The 19,282-nt window shown below is 34.4% G+C and overlaps 1 protein-coding gene across 11 annotated transcripts in view; it reads left to right on the plus strand.

Annotated features, from left to right (window-relative positions):
- TDRD3 (tudor domain containing 3) overlaps positions 1-19,282 on the plus strand; it is a 244,140-nt gene that overhangs the window by 202,402 nt on the left and 22,456 nt on the right. For 8 of the 11 annotated variants that reach the window (XM_017951284.2, XM_017951283.2, XM_017951281.2 and 5 more), the window contains one exon: positions 1,266-1,391. In XM_017951284.2, coding sequence (XP_017806773.1) covers positions 1,266-1,391 — 126 coding nt within the window. Of the gene's footprint in view, positions 1-1,265; positions 1,392-3,287; positions 3,587-14,072; positions 14,281-18,203; positions 18,288-19,282 lie in introns of those variants that run through there. The other 3 variants (XR_002518401.2, XR_002518402.2, XM_017951279.3) reach the window with 3 other exon arrangements.

The following is a 19,282-nucleotide window of genomic DNA, read 5'->3' on the forward strand; positions in this document are numbered from 1 at the left end:
CCCAGTTAATTTAACAGATAAATAGAGCTATATATTAGTTATTTAACAGATAAATTTTAAAATTGTAGTTAAGCAATATTCAGACCTACAATTTGGGTCCTGGATGGGATGATCTGTACTGAAAGATTACTGCAATCAGATGACCTATTCCCAGTTAATTTAACAGATAAATTTTAAAATTGTAGTTATTGGCCAGACACAGTGGCTTATGCTTGTAATCCCAACACTTTGGGAGGCCAAGTAGAGAGGATCACTTGAGGCCAAGAGTTTGAGACCAGCTTGGGCAACCTAGCAATACCCTGTCTCTGAAAATTTTTAAAAATTAGCCAGGCATGGTTGTATGCACCTATAGACCCAGCTACTCAGGAGGCTGCAGCAAGAGGACAACTTAAGCCCAGGAGGTTGAGGTTGCAGTGAGCTGTGATCATACCACTGCATTCCAGCCTGGGCAACAGAGTGAGAACTTGTCTCTAGAAATAAAGATAAATAAATAAGTAGATAAACAATTGTAGTTATTAAGTAAAGCAGTTCCTTGTGAGTTTGTTAATATGCATCAGTTCTTAGAGCCTGCTAACACTAAGGAAACTGGTAAGTCTCTGGACTTGCAATGTCTTTAATCCTATAAATACTGGATTTAAGTGATGGGCTTAGCTTCTTACCTGACATTCCTACTTCATTCCAGCCACTTGTGATGACTGAAACAATGAGCCGCCTTTTTTGCAATTTTTTTTTTTTTTTAGTCAGATATTTCTGTTTTTAAAATAAATTACTCTATAGTTATATATTCTGATTAGTATAAAGAATTGTTGGCTGGGCACAGTGGCTCACGCCTTTTGTCCCAGTACTGTGGGAGGCCAAGGCAGGCAGATTGCTTGAGCTCAGGAGTTTGAGACCAGCCTGGGCGACATGGTGAAACCCCCATCTCTGTGAAAAATACCAAAAAATTAGCCAGGTGTGGTGGCATACGTCTGTAGTCCCAGCTTCTTGGGAGGTTGAAATGGGAGGATCGCTTGGGCTGGGGAGGTGGAGGTTGCAGTGAGCCAAGATCTTGCTACTTTACTCCAGCCTGGGTGACAGAGCAAGACCCTGTCTCAAAAAAATAAAAAGAATTGTCTTACTAATGTTAGTCAAAGGGCTCCAAAGGTAAGTTTTCCTTCTAAAGAATATTACACATTGGAACACTTTAAGAATTTGCATTTCCCTCAAATACTGCCCTTTATCGACAATACCAATTGTCATATTTAAAACTCCTTTTGCCCCCTCAGTTTTACCGGGCAGAAGTTGAAGCCCTCCATTCTTCGGGTATGACGGCAGTTGTTAAATTCACTGACTACGGAAACTATGAAGAGGTGCTACTGAGCAATATCAAGCCCATTCAGACAGAGGCATGGGTACGTGATACATATTCTGTACAAAGGCATAAACTATTTTGAAGAAAATACATAGCTCTAAAGAATTAGATAGCCATACAAAATTTGCAAGTGGAATAATATTTTGAGTTTACTTATAACTGGCTACCCCTAAAGTAAGATTTGAATTTAATGCTTACACTGAACTACAATAAAAATGAATGCATTGGAATTACTTTTTTTGTATAATGTTTTGTTGTATTATGCTTTGGAAATAGGTGCCCTTATTTACATGTTCGCCAAAAATTTCTACGTGTGAAATGGGTGTTTATGCATATTTTGTTTTTTTCCCAGTTTGTTACTTTGAATTTTACTAAATTATGTCCAGCAGCTGTCAAATTCAAATCTCTGTTGGATATGCATGTATCATTTATTATTTTAGTTACAGGTGAAATTAAGAAAAACACTTTTAAGTTATATACAATTTTACACTGCATTTACTGCATATATATTGATGTATATATGTACAGGTTAACTATAAATTATTTGTTTGCTAATTATTGGATTAGTTTTGTTACCAAATGTTATGTCAAAGCTGTGTGATAAATTTGATGATGTAACTTAGAACTTACTGGCCTCATGGAGTCCATTTTAGAAAGAACTTATATGATTGTATATAGATTGATTCTTACATTTAGGCAGAAACAAGAATACAAGATGTATTAGAATGAACTCTGTGAAGTTTTTCGTAATTCTTTCATTTAGTTTGTGAGTAGCTATTAATAAATTTATTGTTATAAGCCAATATCAACAAATATGTTGGCATTTTCCTAAAATAGCAAAATATTCTAGAAAATTACATCATCCAGACAGTAGCTTTCATCATTGAAGGATACATTGTTTTCTCATGAACTGATTTTAGTTTTGGTCTTCTAAAATTTTTCTGTCATATCTTCAGTGGCACCCCTTCTCTACCTTCCAGAAAGAGAAATAAAATGGCAACAAAAAAACCAAAAACTCTAATAGTAGTAATAATGTTTTGGGCCATGGATCTTTATTTTTTGGCATTTTGTTCTAGAGAAATTATTTTCTAGATAATTTATTATTTCAACTTTTACAACATAAGATTACTAATGGCTCAAAGTTTAATTAAGAGATTGTTTCCCTAACTCTTATTCTCTAAACTTTAATTGCTCTTTGCCTAAAAACCCCAAATCATCAATGTCTAATTTACATCTTTCTTTTCTTGGAGAAACTTGGTGTAACTATATTTTTAGTCTTCCGAGAGGTTCTCATATGATGGCTATTTTCATTCTCTTTTCCATTAATACACACATTTTAATCTAGTTTTGATGATGAAAGTAATTATGTATTGAATCTGTATTTCTAGAAGTTGAGTCCTGGTTTGCTATTTATTATGTTCCCAGTTGTTTTTAGCCATAGCAGTTAAAGATTCAAAATACAATTCTTATGTTATTTACTTCTTACTTTTTAGAAGACTTAATAAGAGATTAATTTTATTCTTCTCTCCCTAAAGAAAAATTTAGTTTTCTTATGTGGTTTCTTCTCTCCTTCCTTTTGCTGTTCCAGGGTGGCCATAGCTGATGAGCACATTTCTTATTCCTCACTGTAGCTCTTCTATTGAGAGGTGTTTGGTCCTGAAGTGATCATTTTCTTTCTATAGTCAGTGACTTTTCGTATTTCTCCTTTAAGAGTCCTCATTGCTTTATCCTTGATTTTAGGTCTGTATAAACTTAGCTGGAAAATCAATTTATCAGGTGTCACAGCTCATTTAATGATTCTGTTCTGAATTACAGCAATACTTTCATATTCTTCCTACTTATTTATGAATATTTATCTTTTATTATGTCATTTATTAACCTATTTTTCTACAATCAACTTAAAAATCTTTTATAAAATATTTGAAATATTTTACAGAAAGAAGCAGGATAGAATCACTGAATCTTTTGGAGAGTCTGGTATTTCTTTTCTCATACTTTTATAATCAAATGGTTGTTGATGTTTTATGAATTTGCATAAGTTACTATAACAAACATCTCTGGATCATGCACATCATGATCAGCCTATCTTCTTTATCTGCATAAATAATTAACTTAGTTGAGAGAAATATCTCCTCGAAATATAGAGGCCACCAGCTTAATATATCTCGACCTATTTGTATTTTAAAAAATATTTGGCCGGGCGCGGTGGCTCAAGCCTGTAATCCCAGCACTTTGGGAGGCCGAGACGGGCGGATCACGAGGTCAGGAGATCGAGACCATCCTGGCTGACACGGTGAAACCCCGTCTCTACTAAAAAATACAAAAAAACTAGCCGGGCGAGGTGGCGGGCGCCTGTAGTCCCAGCTACTCGGGAGGCTGAGGCAGGAGAATGGCGTGAACCCGGGAGGCGGAGCTTGCAGTGAGCCAAGATCACGCCACTGCACTCCAGCCTGGGCGGCAGAACGAGACTGTGCACATAGATGTCAAAAAACCCTGAAGAAATATAGTCTGTGTTGCTGTCAATACATGTAATGTGGAGTTAGTATAGAATTCTCTTAGCCCCTGAAAGTATTAATGTTGGGGTCTTTGAGTACTTTTTAAAAATTTTGGTGAAGAGGAAACTATCACAAGTTTTAAGTCAATCAAAAATGTACAAAATTATCAAAAAACGAAACATTCACTGTACCAATAAGAAGGTAACTATAACTGATAAATCATACTAGAAAAATTAAAGGGCTGCAAAGCTGCAGGGGAATGGTTAGAGAGGCCTTAGCACAATTACACTATGGATTGTGAAATTTTTAATTTTTTAACTTGTGCACTATATATGTGCACTACAATTTTTTTTTATTGTGAAATGGTATCTTTTATTAAGATTTATGTTTGTTATTGCCATAAGATTTTGGAAAACTCCTGTTTTCCTGAATGTAGCAGTGATCATTTAGTGAAGATTTTTTTAAACTAGTTTGCAGAAAAACAGTCAGAAAAGCCTGCATATAAGCCAAAAGCCTTTGTAGAAAATTAGTTGCTTGTATTGTCTTTTAAAAGTATAAGCATAAATCATTAAATAAAAAGCATGATATATGAAGTGACTCGATGACTAAGTTAATAGCCCGTTGTATGGAAAATTAAAATAAAAATCAAGTTAATACTTTAAATGTAAGTGTTAATGTTTTTCTCATGAAATTTAGAAATTATTTGCCTTAAATTTGTCAGTAGGCCAAATATTTATTTCTCCTTTTCGTGTGGATATATATTTTTACTTCTAGAACATACGCACTTAGGGAGTATATTTTTGAAATATTTTGAAAGTGTTAATGTTGGTGTCTTTGAGTACACATTTATATGGCCAAAATGTGTGTTTTGATTATGATTAAATACTAATTTTCTTCAAAATGATTCATTAAACTTCTGTTGTCATCCGTGATTTATTTGTTCTAGCTAGATTTCACCTGTTATTTTTTGTTTGTTTGTTTGTTTTGGCTGTCTTAAGATATTCTATCTTAATATGATGTCTTTATTGCCGTGAACTTTCTAGTTAACACACATGAGATGTGTGTTATTATTTAATAATAATAATATCTCCTTGAAATATAGAGGCCACCAGCTTAATATATCTCTTAGCCCCTGAAAGTATTAACTGGATAAATACTCATTATTAACTGCATAAATGCTCTTATTTATCTCAAAAAATGAGTTCTTTTAACATTGTAGGATTTTTCTTATTTTAGCAAAGTAAATGAAGCATTATGGAGTCTCATGTTTTACTAGTAAAATTACATATGGAAAAAAACAGATTTTCTGTTTCCTACCACTGTATGAGAAAACTTTAGGGGCAAAGAAAACCTGCTACTTTTGTTTTCCACAGGCCCTTTCCAAATTGGTTCCTTTAAACTCTAAAACTAATTCCAGGAAACCAGCAAAAAGATGCCACAGGCAATTTGGAAGCTTGTAAAATACCCTGGTGCTGCTGGTCAGGCAAACTTTTTGTGTTGTTCCTTCTGAATTGTTCTCCTAAACCTGGGAAAACATTGCTGGGTCCTCATTTTCCATAAATATTCATGACCTGAATTTTATTGAGACTTTTATATCCTAAGAAGTGTTTTAGAGTATGTTGATACCTAAACTTTCTTTTTAAAAGTTCATAGTATCCACTTCTTGGTATCAGGAAATGATCATTGTTCAGCTATTATTTCAACTACAAAATGATTATTGTGTAGGTAATTGTTAGTTCTAAGACCTTAACATACAATGCACATCATCTTGGCCAGTACTTCTGGAAAGTAATAGGCAAATTGTTATTGTCTTTTAAGTTGTTATCCTATCTTAAGTGTTTTTCTGTAGAATACTCATTTATTCAATAAATATTCATTAAGTGTCTAGTACATCTCTTAGGTGTCAGGCACTGTTCTAGGTGAGGGAATACATAAGTCTATAAAACACAAAAATCCCTGCCCTCTGCACAAAGATAAGAAAGTCATAGTTTTTATTATATGAAACAAACTGAAATATCTGATTAGGGTCTGAATTCTTCTTGAAGCTTTAAACAAAATACGAGTGCAGAAAATGTTATTTACTGAAGTTTTAATTTAAATAATTATAGATTATTATTCCATATTAGTTTAAAGATAAAATTAATGTGGAAGAAGAAAGCATAACTTAAAGAATTGTATCTCTTTAAAAAGTTCTTATGGCCGGGCGCGGTGGCTCAAGCCTGTAATCCTAGCACTTTGGGAGGCCGAAACGGGCGGATCACGAGGTCAGGAGATCGAGACCATCCTGGCTAACCCGGTGAAACCCCGTCTCTACTAAAAAAATACAAAAAACTAGCCGGGCGAGGTGGCGGGCGCCTGTAGTCCCAGCTGTTCGAATGGCTGAGGCAGGAGAATGGCCTAAACTCGGGAGGCGGAGCTTGCAGTGAGCTGAGATCCGACCACTGCACTCCAGCCTGGGCGACAGAGCCTGAGCCTCCCTCTCAAAAAAAAAAAAAAGTTCTTATATATTTTATCTATTTAAAAAGTAAAATTTGTTTGTAGGAGGGTTTGGGTTCTTTTTTATGATAATTATGTATATTTTCATGTTAGCATACTTTAAAATGAAGAACTATCAATCTCAAGTTTTGGTGTTGAAGTAACTTTGTATACGATTTATTTTACAATGTCATCCTGGGAAGCACATGTGAAAGTTACCTTTTCAAATTCAAATAATATTAATAAGAAGCTACAAATTATTCCATCACTATTATAATATTAAAAAGAAAAATAGAACCTTCCATAATTCTAATGAGGAGGGTGATGGAGAGTTGTGATACATATAATAATGAGTTTAAAATGAGTACTAAATATAGGTCGTGTTAGTAATTTTAATGGCATATTTATAAAATTAGGCTCCATCTGGTTTTATTTGATAAAATATCGTAGTAGATATTAAGAAGGATAATTCTTATAAAAACCATTGACCTCAGAGGAAGATTAGAATTATGTAACAGTGTGGTTTTGCCAATTAGTATTTAGTAAACAATACAAGCACCTATGTGACCCTAGTCCAGAAGATTTTTCATTTTTACTGATAAGTTCTTAAATAAGTTAGTGGTTATAATTTTTCATACTTACTGGTTAAGGTCACTGAAATACATCTTCTTCTACCACACATATTTTGGGAAACTTTCAGAGACTGCCGTGTGAGCAGTGTTCATTTTCTAATATAAACAAGAGTAAATCAGAAAGAAACCGTATGGCTAGTTTAGCGCCATTCAAGAACATAAATTTTCAAATCGTGGTACATGGAACTTAGGGATTCCATGCAGTATCTTTAAGCTTTCTTTTAATAAAGTTTGGTTGTATTAGATGGTGCTTTATTTATTTCTTCCTCATCTGTCACCCAGCCTTTTACAATTTTTGTGGGAGGTTGCGGATTATACAAAAACACTTTGCTGGAGATATAAGAACTCTGACACAGAAGGACGGAACATTTATTAATAAATGTATTCCATATGCATAAATGTTACCTTAAAATTTGTTCATATCTAACCCTTAATTCCAAATTCAGTTTGTGATAGTTAAGCCTAATGGAATATTATGAAAAACTTGATATTTAGTTTTGACCTAGCTATATTATTCAGTGGGGACATTTTAATTGACCATTTAAAATAATACTAAGAAATAATATGCTATTTTAATAACCTGTACAAAATATTGTTTGAATTCTAGTATCTGATAATAACATATTATGATCTATTTAAATAAACTATATGTAAAAACATATTTAAAAGGTTTCTGGGTATTCTGAGTTTTCCTTTATTGAGCAATGAAAGTATAGATTATATTATTGTTTCATGTTTCTTTTTTCTGAGGGTGAAGTAAATCCCAAAGTGAAATAACATGGCAGGATATTACCTAACACATGCCATCACTCTTTCTAAAGTTATTTTAAGAATAATGCAGCTGTTTCTAACTTTAATTACAATTCATAAAATAATTTAAGCCTCAAATTATTTAACTATTATTAAGTAGACATTAGTTCCACTTCATAGTTAAACAAATTTGGAAAATGCTAGATTAAAAATATTAAGTATTAGGTTAGCATAACTATTTGAAAAATCTACAGCATTCTTTTTATTTTTCTATTCTTTCTTTTTCTTCCCTTTTTTTTTTTTTTTTTTTTTGAGATGGAGCCTTGCTCTTGTTACCCAGGCTGGAGGGCAATGGCATGATCTTGGCTCACTGCAACCTCTGCCTCCTGGGTTCAAGCAATTCTTCTGCCTCAGCCTCCCTAGTAGCTAGGATTACAGGCACCCGCCACCACCCAGGCTAATTTTTGTTTTTTTTCAGTAGAAACAGGGTTTCACCATGTTGGCCAGGCTGGTCTTGAACTCCTGACCTCAGGTGATCCGCCCGCCTTGGCCTTCCAAAGTGCTGGGATAATGGGTGTGAGCCACCTTGTCCAGCCCTCAGCATTCTTTTTTTTTTTTTTTTTTCCTTTGTATATGTGAATAATACCAGAAGCTATTCCATTAATCTTTTATCACCTAAATCTCCCCTTTATTAATGGTAACCTAAAGTAGGGCCTTCTGAATATATGGCATTGGTTAATTAAGAAGTATATTTATTATACTTTACCTGTATGTCCAATATTATATAATAGATTGATTTTTCCTTCAGCATAGTCTTTTTTTTTTTTTTTTTTTTTTTTTTGAGACAGAGTTTTGCTCTTGTTGCCCAGACTGGAGTGCAATGGTGTGATCTTGGCTCACCACAACCTCCGCCTCCCAGACTCAAGCAGTTCTCCTGCCTCAACCTCCTGAGTAGCTAGGATTACAGGCATGCGCCACCACGCCTGGCTAATTTTGTATTTTTAGTAGATACGGGGTTTCTCCATGTTGGTCAGGCTAGTCTCGAGCTCCCAACCTCAGGTGATCCGCCTGCCTCAGCCTCCCAAAGTGCTGGGATTACAGTCGTGAGCCACTGTTCCTGGCCTCCTTCAGCATAGTCTTAAGGAAGCATCATGAGTGAGAGTCACAACTGAACGGGGCTGGAATTGTTCAGGAGATCTTATTTTTCTCTCTGATACTTTTGGTTCAGTAGTCCCAAAACTTGTTCTCCTGGAAGTGCAAATTTTATCTTTTCATTTACTTTACTTACAGATACTTTTAAAGCTGTAATTTCAGACTGTACTGAATTTTACCATTCTTTTGCAAATATATGTAGAAGACTTACTAATAGTGCACAGGAAATAAAGTAGTAAAATAAGTGGATTTGAAGAATATTTTTGTTTTGTCTTATTTCTGTGGTCTCAGAGATGTTAGTCTCCTATTGGGCATGTATCTTGACACTCATGTCAATATATTTTAAAGATTTTTCATAAATCTGAAAAGGCATCCCATTGAACACACACACACATGCACCCAGTTTTAGTTTCTGATGAATTTCTGAGTTTCTTTCATCTGCATCTAAAAAAGCAGAAAAATAATGTTGCTCATTTTACCATAGACTTTATTCCCTTTCAGATGGAACTCCCTCAGTGCAAATTCTCTCTTTTATAGTCAGTGATGGTGAACCTTGATGGTGATGGACTAAAAGTGAACTTACGATACCTATTTGATTGCATACCATAATGAGTTGTCAGTTGTTCATTCTCTTTTTAAATCCTATGTATGTCTCTACTTAATACTATTTCTCTTTAGTCTTACTTTTATCGTCTTATTAGTCATCTCTCAATTTCCATTGTTTCCTAAACATTATATCCTTTTGGCCTTTTAATTTTTAAATTTCTTTTTCTTTTTACCTCTAGTGAGTGGTATCTTTTGATGTATATGGGCTGCCCTAGTACTACTGATCTTAATTTATTGAACTTTGCTGGACCTGTGCTGTTTATTCTAGAATCATGTATAATGGGTTTCACTATCATACCTCTAGTAAAAGAGCGGAGTTGATCTGTTTCCCTGTGAGAAATATTCTGGTGTTATAGAGCTTCCAGTTCCATTAAACTTGGGAACCACTGGCAAGGGTTTTACATTTTGGCTTGAAATAACTCCTTTAGTAGCCTGTCATTGGCTGAGAGCTCCATTCAGAAGGGAAAGGAAGTACTGCAACAGTGAGTACATTTTATTTGCCTTTAAAAACTCATACAGTTTAATAAGATTAAACATAATGAAGAGGTTCTAGTAAGCAACCTAGACCATTATAAGAATACAAAAGTTTGTTTGTTTGTTTTTTTTGTACATAATTATTCTTGCCTCGTCCACCTCGCTTGGGGTTTTCTAAAGTATGTTCTGAGGACATTAGTTCCACTTCATGGTTAAACAAATTTGGAAAATTTAGATTAAAAAAATTTAAGTACATTTTTTGATTACAGGACTTCTTTGAGTCAATAACAAGTTAATATGTATTTTAAATCTCCGAGAGAGAGAGATAATGTATGTGTTTCACAAAGTCATTTTCTCATGGAATTTTTTTTTTTTTTTCCTGTATAGAACCTATTATAGAATGTCTACAGGAAATACTTGGAAACCATCTTAACTTTTTTTTGTCTTTCTGGTTTTCAAATGTCCCATCCATAACATGGGTAAAGATTTATCTCTGGAATACATTGTTTTAGAATTTCCAAATCTCTAATAATATGATATTTTTATGTTATAAATAGAGATTAAATACATAAACAGTAATTTCTCCTCAATCACATTCCAAACCTCTTCCTTTCTGTGAGTAGAAGACAAAATATTTTCCTGAAATTTTGTCCTTTTTAAGTACTTGTGCCATTAGTAATACTATTTTATTGCATACAAATAAAGGTTTTATTTTACATATAATTACATACAACTCATTGATCTTTTAACTAATTCTGGAAACTTTTATGTATTCACTTTCAGAAATTGTTATTTATGAAGACTCTCATTATAGCTTTTGTAATATTGCTGTCTTTTTTTTGTGATCATTACCTGATAACCTACATGAAGTTTAGATGTCCCAGCAGTGAGGTATTTTTATCATTTCTTTGGGTTTTGTGTTTGTTATTCCACAATAATCTAGTCTAAGCCAAAATGTGAAATTCTTTTTTTTTTTTTTTTTTTTTTTTATTAAGCTAGCATTCACTACTAAATCAAAAAAAGTGTTGGGCTGGGCATGGTGGCTCACGCTTACAATCCCAACACTTTGGGAGGCCGAGACAGGAGGATCATTTGAGACCAGCTTGGGCAAACATAGCAAGACCCTGACTGTACAAAAATAAAATAAAAAAGTAGCCAGATGAGGTGGTATGAACCTGTAATTCCAAGTACTCAGTTCCAGCTACTCAGGAGTCTGAGATGGGAGGATGGGAGGGATTGCCTGAGCGCAGGAATTCAAGCTTGCAGTGAGCTATGACTATACTACAGCACTCCAGCCTGGTCAACAAAGCAAGATGATATCTCTAAAAAAAAAAAAAAAAAAAGAAGAAAAGAAGAAAAGAAAACAGTGTCAAAACTAGTAAATTCCATTGAGTATGTGTACATTTTTAAATGGAGAAGAGGCCTCCTAAAAGACCACAATTTCTACTTTGTATCAACATTTATATTGCTCTTTTACTAACAGGCTACTGTGTTGTCTCTGAAGCCTTTGAATAGTATATTAATTCATTAAAAGCTTGTTATTCAGAACCTTCTAAAAAACAAACTCTTATTAGTACTTAACTGCTTTTGATCTCCTGTTCTTACTTTCCTGATACCAGCTGATAAATCAGATGAGTTGTGGTACTCTCAGATCAAACTCCAGAGCTTACTTGAGAGATCTCAAAGTGAGTTCATGCAAAGGAACTCTATAAATAATCAATAGATGCATACTATAAGTGCCATCTCTTTTAAATCTTGATAGTATCAGAATTTTAAGTTAGTACATGAACTGGGCTGTTAGCTAAAACAGTGGAAGGTGGCCGGGCGCGGTGGCTCAAGCCTGTAATCCCAGCACTTTGGGAGGCCGAGATGGGCGGATCACGAGGTCAGGAGATCGAGACCATCCTGGCTAACACGGTGAAACCCCGTCTCTACTAAGAAATACAAAAAATAGCCGGGCGAGGTGGCGGGCGCCTGTAGTCCCAGCTACTCGGGAGGCTGAGGCCGGAGAATGGCGTGAACCCGGGAGGCGGAGCTTGCAGTGAGCTGAGATCCGGCCACTGCACTCCAGCCTGGGCTACAGAGCGAGACTCCGTCACAAAAAAAAAAAAAAAAAAAACAGTGGAAGGAGATCAGTAATTATTTGTTGAATGATGATATACTCCTGGTGGTCACCTTTATTACTGAAAAGTCCTTCTTCAAACATCAAGCTTGTACATGACAGTTTAATATGATAGCTTTTCAACAAATATTCTTTGAGTTCTTTTTGTACCAAAGCTACTTTAGAAAAATAGATTGATCTATATGCTCAAGGGATTAAAAGGATATACGAGAAGTAGAAGGTATGTTTTCTTCCCTTCAGAAGACATCTAATATTGTTAAGGCTACCATGACACTGAGATGATACCAGTCTGGGAACCATTGCTGGCATAGGTCTTGATTACAGTTTTACATGATAACAGCATGTTAAATGAATGAGATAGTTTAGGAAGTAATATGGGAAACCCAATATTGATTTTTCAAAAACTTCTGTTAACTTTAAGAAGCTTTTATTGGCATGTTTTATCATGTCTGATTATGCTCAGTTTTCCCAGATTGCATAATTAGGAAATTAGGGTCAACCCTCTTGGTCATGATTATTAAAGAGTTTATTATACAAAGCAAGGTATTAGATGTCAGTTTAATTTTAGTTCAGTATGATTCAAATTGTAAAATTTAAGGACATGTAATTTTAAGTGTTGGTAACCATTTTTTGGTATCACTTAATGAATGACTTAGGACACTAGTGACCATCTTATCTTGAAAAGACTTAATAAGGCTGAAAATAATGTGGAGAATGTACACTAATACATTTTTTTCTCTTAAGGTGATCAGATAATATAAATATTATTATTAGGAAATCCTGAATTTGACCGTCAGTACCCAAAAGAATGTTAGACTTGATTAGATTCTTAGAATCTGAAATTGAAGTATTCAAGCAAATGGAAAAAGGAGACAGATCAAGGGGTTGAGAGTGTTGGTACTTTAAATTTTCAGTCTATTTTAGGTGAACTGTTTATTCTCTTCCCTTTTGTTCTCCATTTCTCTTTTTTCTCTTTAAGCTCCTCCTCCTTATTCTTTTCCTCTTTTATTTTGTTTTCTATGTGAGTGTTTGCCTTTTTATTCATCTTATGGGTGTCATGTGGCTCTTATATAGGTTGCATATTTTCCAACCCAGACAGGACTAGTGCTCAAATGAAGTCTGGATAAATAGAGCATTATTTAAAGTTTAGAAAGCCTCTAAAAGCTTTGGGCACAAATGCATTGACATACCTGGTTGATCTTTTGTATGCCCTGATTATTGTAAATGCTTACTTTGTACTTGGCCATACTGGTAGTGGTTCTCATAAATGGAAAGACTTTTAGAGACTGACTTGTATTGGAACTTACTACAAAAAGATCTAGAAATGATAAAACATTCATCATATGCCCAGTCCACTTATATTGTATTCTTTAGAAATTAGCAAGGGAAATAAAATTTCTCATTAAATATGTTTAAAACTCATTGGAAACATAAATAATTAAGATGGGTTATTAAAGTATATAATTCATTTAAGAAAAATTAAGGAACTAGAGACTAGAAAGTCTAAATTTTGTTATAGAAACTTAAAGGTTACATTAAAAAATTTTAGGCATAATTTATAAATATAAAATTTACATCTCAAGGTGGTGATGGTACACTTTCCTGTTTATTGAAAGTATTTAAAGTGGTCATGAAAAGACTGAATATGTGAATTTCCTATCTATTCTAATGACTATATTTATATTAATGAAATAATCACTGAGAGAACATGATTAAGATAGGAAAAAAGTGGTCACCGGGCTACAGGTAGATTTAGTGTCTTGATTCTTAGGCAGTTTTCAAAATAATTTCAGTTTTGACAGAAACTGCTAAGCAAAATTTTTAAGCAAACTGCTTTAAATAATTTTCATTATAAAAAATGTTTTATATTCTGAAATGAGAATTACTATGCTTTGAGGTTCCAATGAATGTCACATAAATGGCAAAGTATAACCAAAAAAATCTCATGACATTGTTCACCATTCTTGAACCCAAGGCTGAAAAACATTTTCAGACACTGTGCTTTATCCTGAAAGGATTTGGTGAAAAGGGATCTCTGAGGTGAATATCTGCTCTGCTTGGCCTTTGAAAGAAGGGAAGAGGGCAAGGCTGGTCTTGGGCAAATTACTTCCACCTCCCTTTTTGCCCCTGCTTCAGCTCCAGGGGAGCTGGAAATACACAGGAGGAGTCAGAAGACCTGGGTTCCAGTCCTGGCTCTGCCACTTACTACCTATGTGACTTTGGGTAAGTTACCTAATATCTCTGGGTCCCAGTTTCAGTACAGGATTGTTGTGAGAATTAAATGAGCTATGTAAATGTGCTCTATAACCTCCCAAGAGCTATAGAAATATAAATTCCCATTATCATAGGCTTAGCCTTCTTCTCCCCTATTCTGTAGTCTATTGTCCTTAAATATCCCTTTTTAAAGCAAGCCAGAATGACTTAACTCCTTTTGCTTCTCCCTATCTCCTCTTCATATTGGAAATATTATTTCTATCCTCTGTCTGATTAACCGTCAAGTATTCTAAGAATGTAAAACACAGTTGATTAAATTAATCTTCACTATAGAGAGTGGATTATTATGACCCCTTCTTAACCTTCCCACTCTCACCTTTCTTCTTTAATATTCCTTAGAAATATCAAAGAATCTTTAATGCGTGAAAATTCAGACAATGTTGAGGAGAAAGATTTTGGCAGAGGGAAGTCCCTTGAATCCTGTTTCTTAGCTCACTGCTCCATTAGTTAGTAAAGTTGACTGGGAAAATGGTTATATAAATGTTCCTCTAGTCCATTCATTTTCTCTATGGGAAAGGAAATGCAAATAGTTCAGAGTTAAAAGTTCTTCAGAGGTCTCACTGAAAGCTTAATCTGAGGAGTATAGTAGAGAGAAGAGAAGGAATTGGTGGCTGTTTGGTCAGTGCTTTGAGTATTATCTGATTTGCCTCAGCTTCTCAGAAATTAAGTCCTAGCCCACCCTTAGCTAAACTAAACTTGAAATTCTATCTTTATTGGGTGCTCAGTTTATAGAGGGTGCTTGCAGCTAAGTAAGGAAGAAAGAGAATTTGCCTTCTGGATCACACCTGGGTTCTGATCAAGGGATTTTTATGAGGGCATAAGAAGAGCTTGTCGCTCTACTTGTTCCAGTCCTCTCCAATGATCTAATAATGCTGGTCTATCTGTAAATAATAGTAATAATAGCCACTTACATGAGCCGCTTGCCATTAATGCCTAATTACCATGGAACATAATAACAATTACTCATGTCATGATTAGATTAACATTATTAAATATTTTGTTTTTATTTTGTTTTTTTTAGCCTTGAACCATTCACTTATGCTCAGTATGGTTTCTTGCTGAAGTAGCAGTGTCATCTTTTGTAACTAAAAATTAGAGGAAAATATGGTAGAAATGAAATGCAAATTGAGACAGTAAAATACACTTTTAAATTTACCAACTAGTGGAAAAAATGAAATTATAATACTTGTGCTGGCAAGGATGAAGTGTTATGGGTACTCTTATACATTGCTGACGGTGCTGAAAATTAGTATGATCCTTTTGATTATTTTTTCCCGACACTTAAAAATGTTCATAACTTTTAAACCAGTACTCCCATAGTTGCTAATATTCTCCTAGGGAAATAGTAGAAGAAGAAAGCTAATTACTGGGAGATTATCATTGTAGGATTATCATGATAGTGAAAAACCAGAAGCTACCTAAGCATCCAACAGTAAGAGAATGGTAAATTGTCATTCATCTGCTGGATGAACTATTATACAGCTGTGATAAAAAAGATCATTACAAAGGTTGAATGAGAAATATATATAAGTGAATAAAAGCAATTTATAGCTTGAATAAGAAGACACTCAAGGTAGTGGTCGTTTTAGAGTCAAGTCTCTGGGTATGTGTATTCAATTTCATAAACGTTCTGTAATTTTGGATTACATTTTACTTTTAAAAAGTAAAAGCAAACAAAATTAAAATAGAAACATGTTGTGACAGATCATTATTAGTTTCTAGCTGCAAGAAAATTTTAGTAACAGTTAACCCTCAGCCCATTTTCAGTAGAGGTTCTCATTAAGAACCTGCCATTTGAAAATCTGTGTCATCATAGTGACTATATTATTGCCCTAGGATGTCAGCAAAATTCAGTATTTGAAAATGCCCTATAAAGCTGGTTTTAGCTTCTGCTGGAAACATTAATATAATCCTAAAAATATTGATAATGTTTCAGGCCTTCTAGAGCTCATCTTTATGCCAGAGATTAATACATTAAATAGATTGAAATGTTAATTATATACTTGAGCATTCTAAGACACGTGTGTATTGGTGTGCACATATATGTGCACGTGGACAAATGTGAGATATATCAGTCTTTAAAAAGTTGTGATATTTGCTAAATGTGTCCTTTGGGAGCTTATCTCAGTAAGGAAAGTAAGAAAAAAAGGTAGAAAATAATTTTGTTTAAACTTTTGTTTAATCTCATGAGGCTTAACCTATTGACTTATCTGTCTATTATTGACCATTTTATGGAAAGAGATTTTTCTAACACGGAGCACAGTTTTAAATGAGAAAAAAAATTTTTTAGTGCTCATCGTATTTTTTTCATGAAAGTTATAAAGTGTTGTCCACTACTAGCTGTGAATTATAAAACAAAATCCAAATAGGAAACCAAGTAATCCTATTAAGAACATACTCTTATGATAATATAATTAATTTGTAAACTACCATATAATAATATTGTTGTGGCATTGAATAGTATGCCTGCATCATGAACACTTGATCTCTTTCTAATTGGTACCATGCCAAAATATTGGTAAATGTTCAAAGAAGAACCTAAACAATTTATAGTGTGTCACTCAGAGTAGAGAGAGCTTAGAAAAATAGTCTGTTTCAAAGTTTATGCCACCACATGTTATAACACTCATTAAATGAAGAAACAACCCTATGAGGTTTATCAAATTATGAAATTGATGAACATCCCATTTAAAAAATGTATTCTAGTGATAAATTCTTTGGTAAATTTAGGAACTTGCCAATAAAGTATACAGAACAGAATTATTTGTATTCTTCTAAGCCTTTGAGGACAAATATTTTGGAACATGCAATAATGTGAAGAATTTGGTGTGAAAATATTTGTATTAGTGAATTTTAGTGCTTTATTACACTTTTCTTCTCAATAGTCATGTTCTTGGAGGAGTTAATGCTCCATGTCTATAGATACGAAGAGAGGGAACTTGCATGAATTTTATAAAAACAATGACTGTATTTGATAAGCTGGTAGGATTTGTCTTAGCAAATAGGTTGCCTCTGGGTTCCTTTCTTCATTGTAAGAAAAATGAACATTTTGCTAATGACAAGATTCGCAGTCTCTTTTTAGTATTACATTAGTCAAGTAATCCAGATGAATTATAAAATCACTTTGTAAAGTGCCAATTAAGAGCTAGTTTAGCATTTTGTGTTAGGTTAACTCATTGGGATAAAATAGTCAAATTGAATGGCTCAAACTAATAAAAGAAAAACTGTTTATGTTGTTATCTGGCATTATAAAAAATAAAACTTTACATTTGTGAAGTAATAGTGATAGCTCATTTTATTGAACTATTGAACACTCAACTTTGTAGCAGACATTATTCTAAGCTCTTTTACTTAAATTAATTCATTTAAGTATAGGAACTGCTTATGGATACTGCAGCCATTTTGGGATAGCTCTTTCTCTCTGTTGAGTGAGAGTAGAAAGTATTGTGGATAATTTGTGTTTGACAGTAGGAACTATAGTATGTAAATTATATCTACTTTGTTTACTAATTTCATTATGTGTTTAAAATGCGAGATGGAAAGCACTTCCTTTTGGTCTACTTATATAAACCTTTAAGAGTTCAATGTGGTCAGTCTAATCCTCTTCTCTAGCCTCTCTATCCACTGGGAAAAATGGAAAGAGCATGAATTTTAGAGTCCACCATACCCTGGGAAAGATAGAGAAGATTTTTTAACTTTAGTTTTGTTTTCTTCGGTGGCAAATACCTATAAAAACATGTAACCTCACAGGATTATTGTGAGGAACATAAGAATTATTCAGTAAACATTTTGTTAGGTCATTGAATGATTGAAATGCTTGGCACACAGGTTGTTAATTAATGTTGGTTCTATTTCTCTTGTTTTCCTTTAAGGCTTTGGAAAGAACAGTCTCTTTTATTGTTCACCTCCTGAAAGTAATGCTTGTTGACCCTTAATTGCAGCAGCAGCCACTGATTGAAATTTCCAGATCAGGAGTTGAGTATCCATTCCAAATTACCTCTCTAGGAAGTAAACCCAAACTGCTTCTTTGCACCACCCTTTTCTTCAGACTAATTCCTTTTCCTTTTATTTTTTTCTGTTAAAATTTTCTTTTCTGTTTCAATGTGTATTAGTCCGTTCTCACACTGCTATCAGCATAAAGATACTACCTGAGACTGGGTTATTTATTTTAAGAGGTTTAATTGACTCACAGTTCTGCATAACTGGGGAGGCCTCAGGAAACTTACAATATGCTAAAAGGGAAGGAGAAACAAGCACCTTTTTCATGAGGCAGCAGGTAGGAGAGCGAATGAGGAACTGCAAACACTTTTAAAACCATCAGTTCTCCTGAGAACTCACTCGCTGTCATGAGAACAGCATGGGGGAAACCATCCCCATGATTCAGTCACATCCTGCCAGGTCTCTCCCTTGACATATGGGGATTACAACTTGAGATGAGATTTAGGTGGGGACACAGAGCCAAACCATATCTTTTTGCCCCTGGGTTCTCCCAAATCTCATATCCTTTTCATATTTGAAAACCAATCGTGCCTTCCCAACAGTTCCCCAAAGTCTTAACTCATTCCAGCATTAACTTAAAATTCCAAGTCAAAAGTCTCATCTGAGACAAGGCAAGTAAGTCCCTTCTGCCTTTGCGCCTGTAAAATCAAAAGCAACTTAGTTACTTTCAAGATATAATGGAGGTACAGGCATTGGGTAAATGTCCTATTCCAAATCAGAGAAATCAGCTGAAACAAAGGAGCCACAGGCCCCATGCAAGTCTGAAACCTGGCAGGGCACTCATGAAATTTTACAGCTCCAAAATAATCTCCTTTGACTCCATGTCTTACATCCAGGACACACTAATGCAAGGGGTAGGCTCTGAAGGCCTTGAGCAGCTCCGCCCCTGTGGCTCTGCAGGGTACAGCCCCTATGACTGCTTTCACAGGCTGGTGTTGAGTGCCTGTGGCTT

This window comes from Papio anubis, chromosome 15 (assembly GCF_008728515.1).
Source record: "Papio anubis isolate 15944 chromosome 15, Panubis1.0, whole genome shotgun sequence".
In the NCBI taxonomy this organism is placed as follows: Eukaryota; Metazoa; Chordata; class Mammalia; order Primates; family Cercopithecidae; genus Papio; species Papio anubis.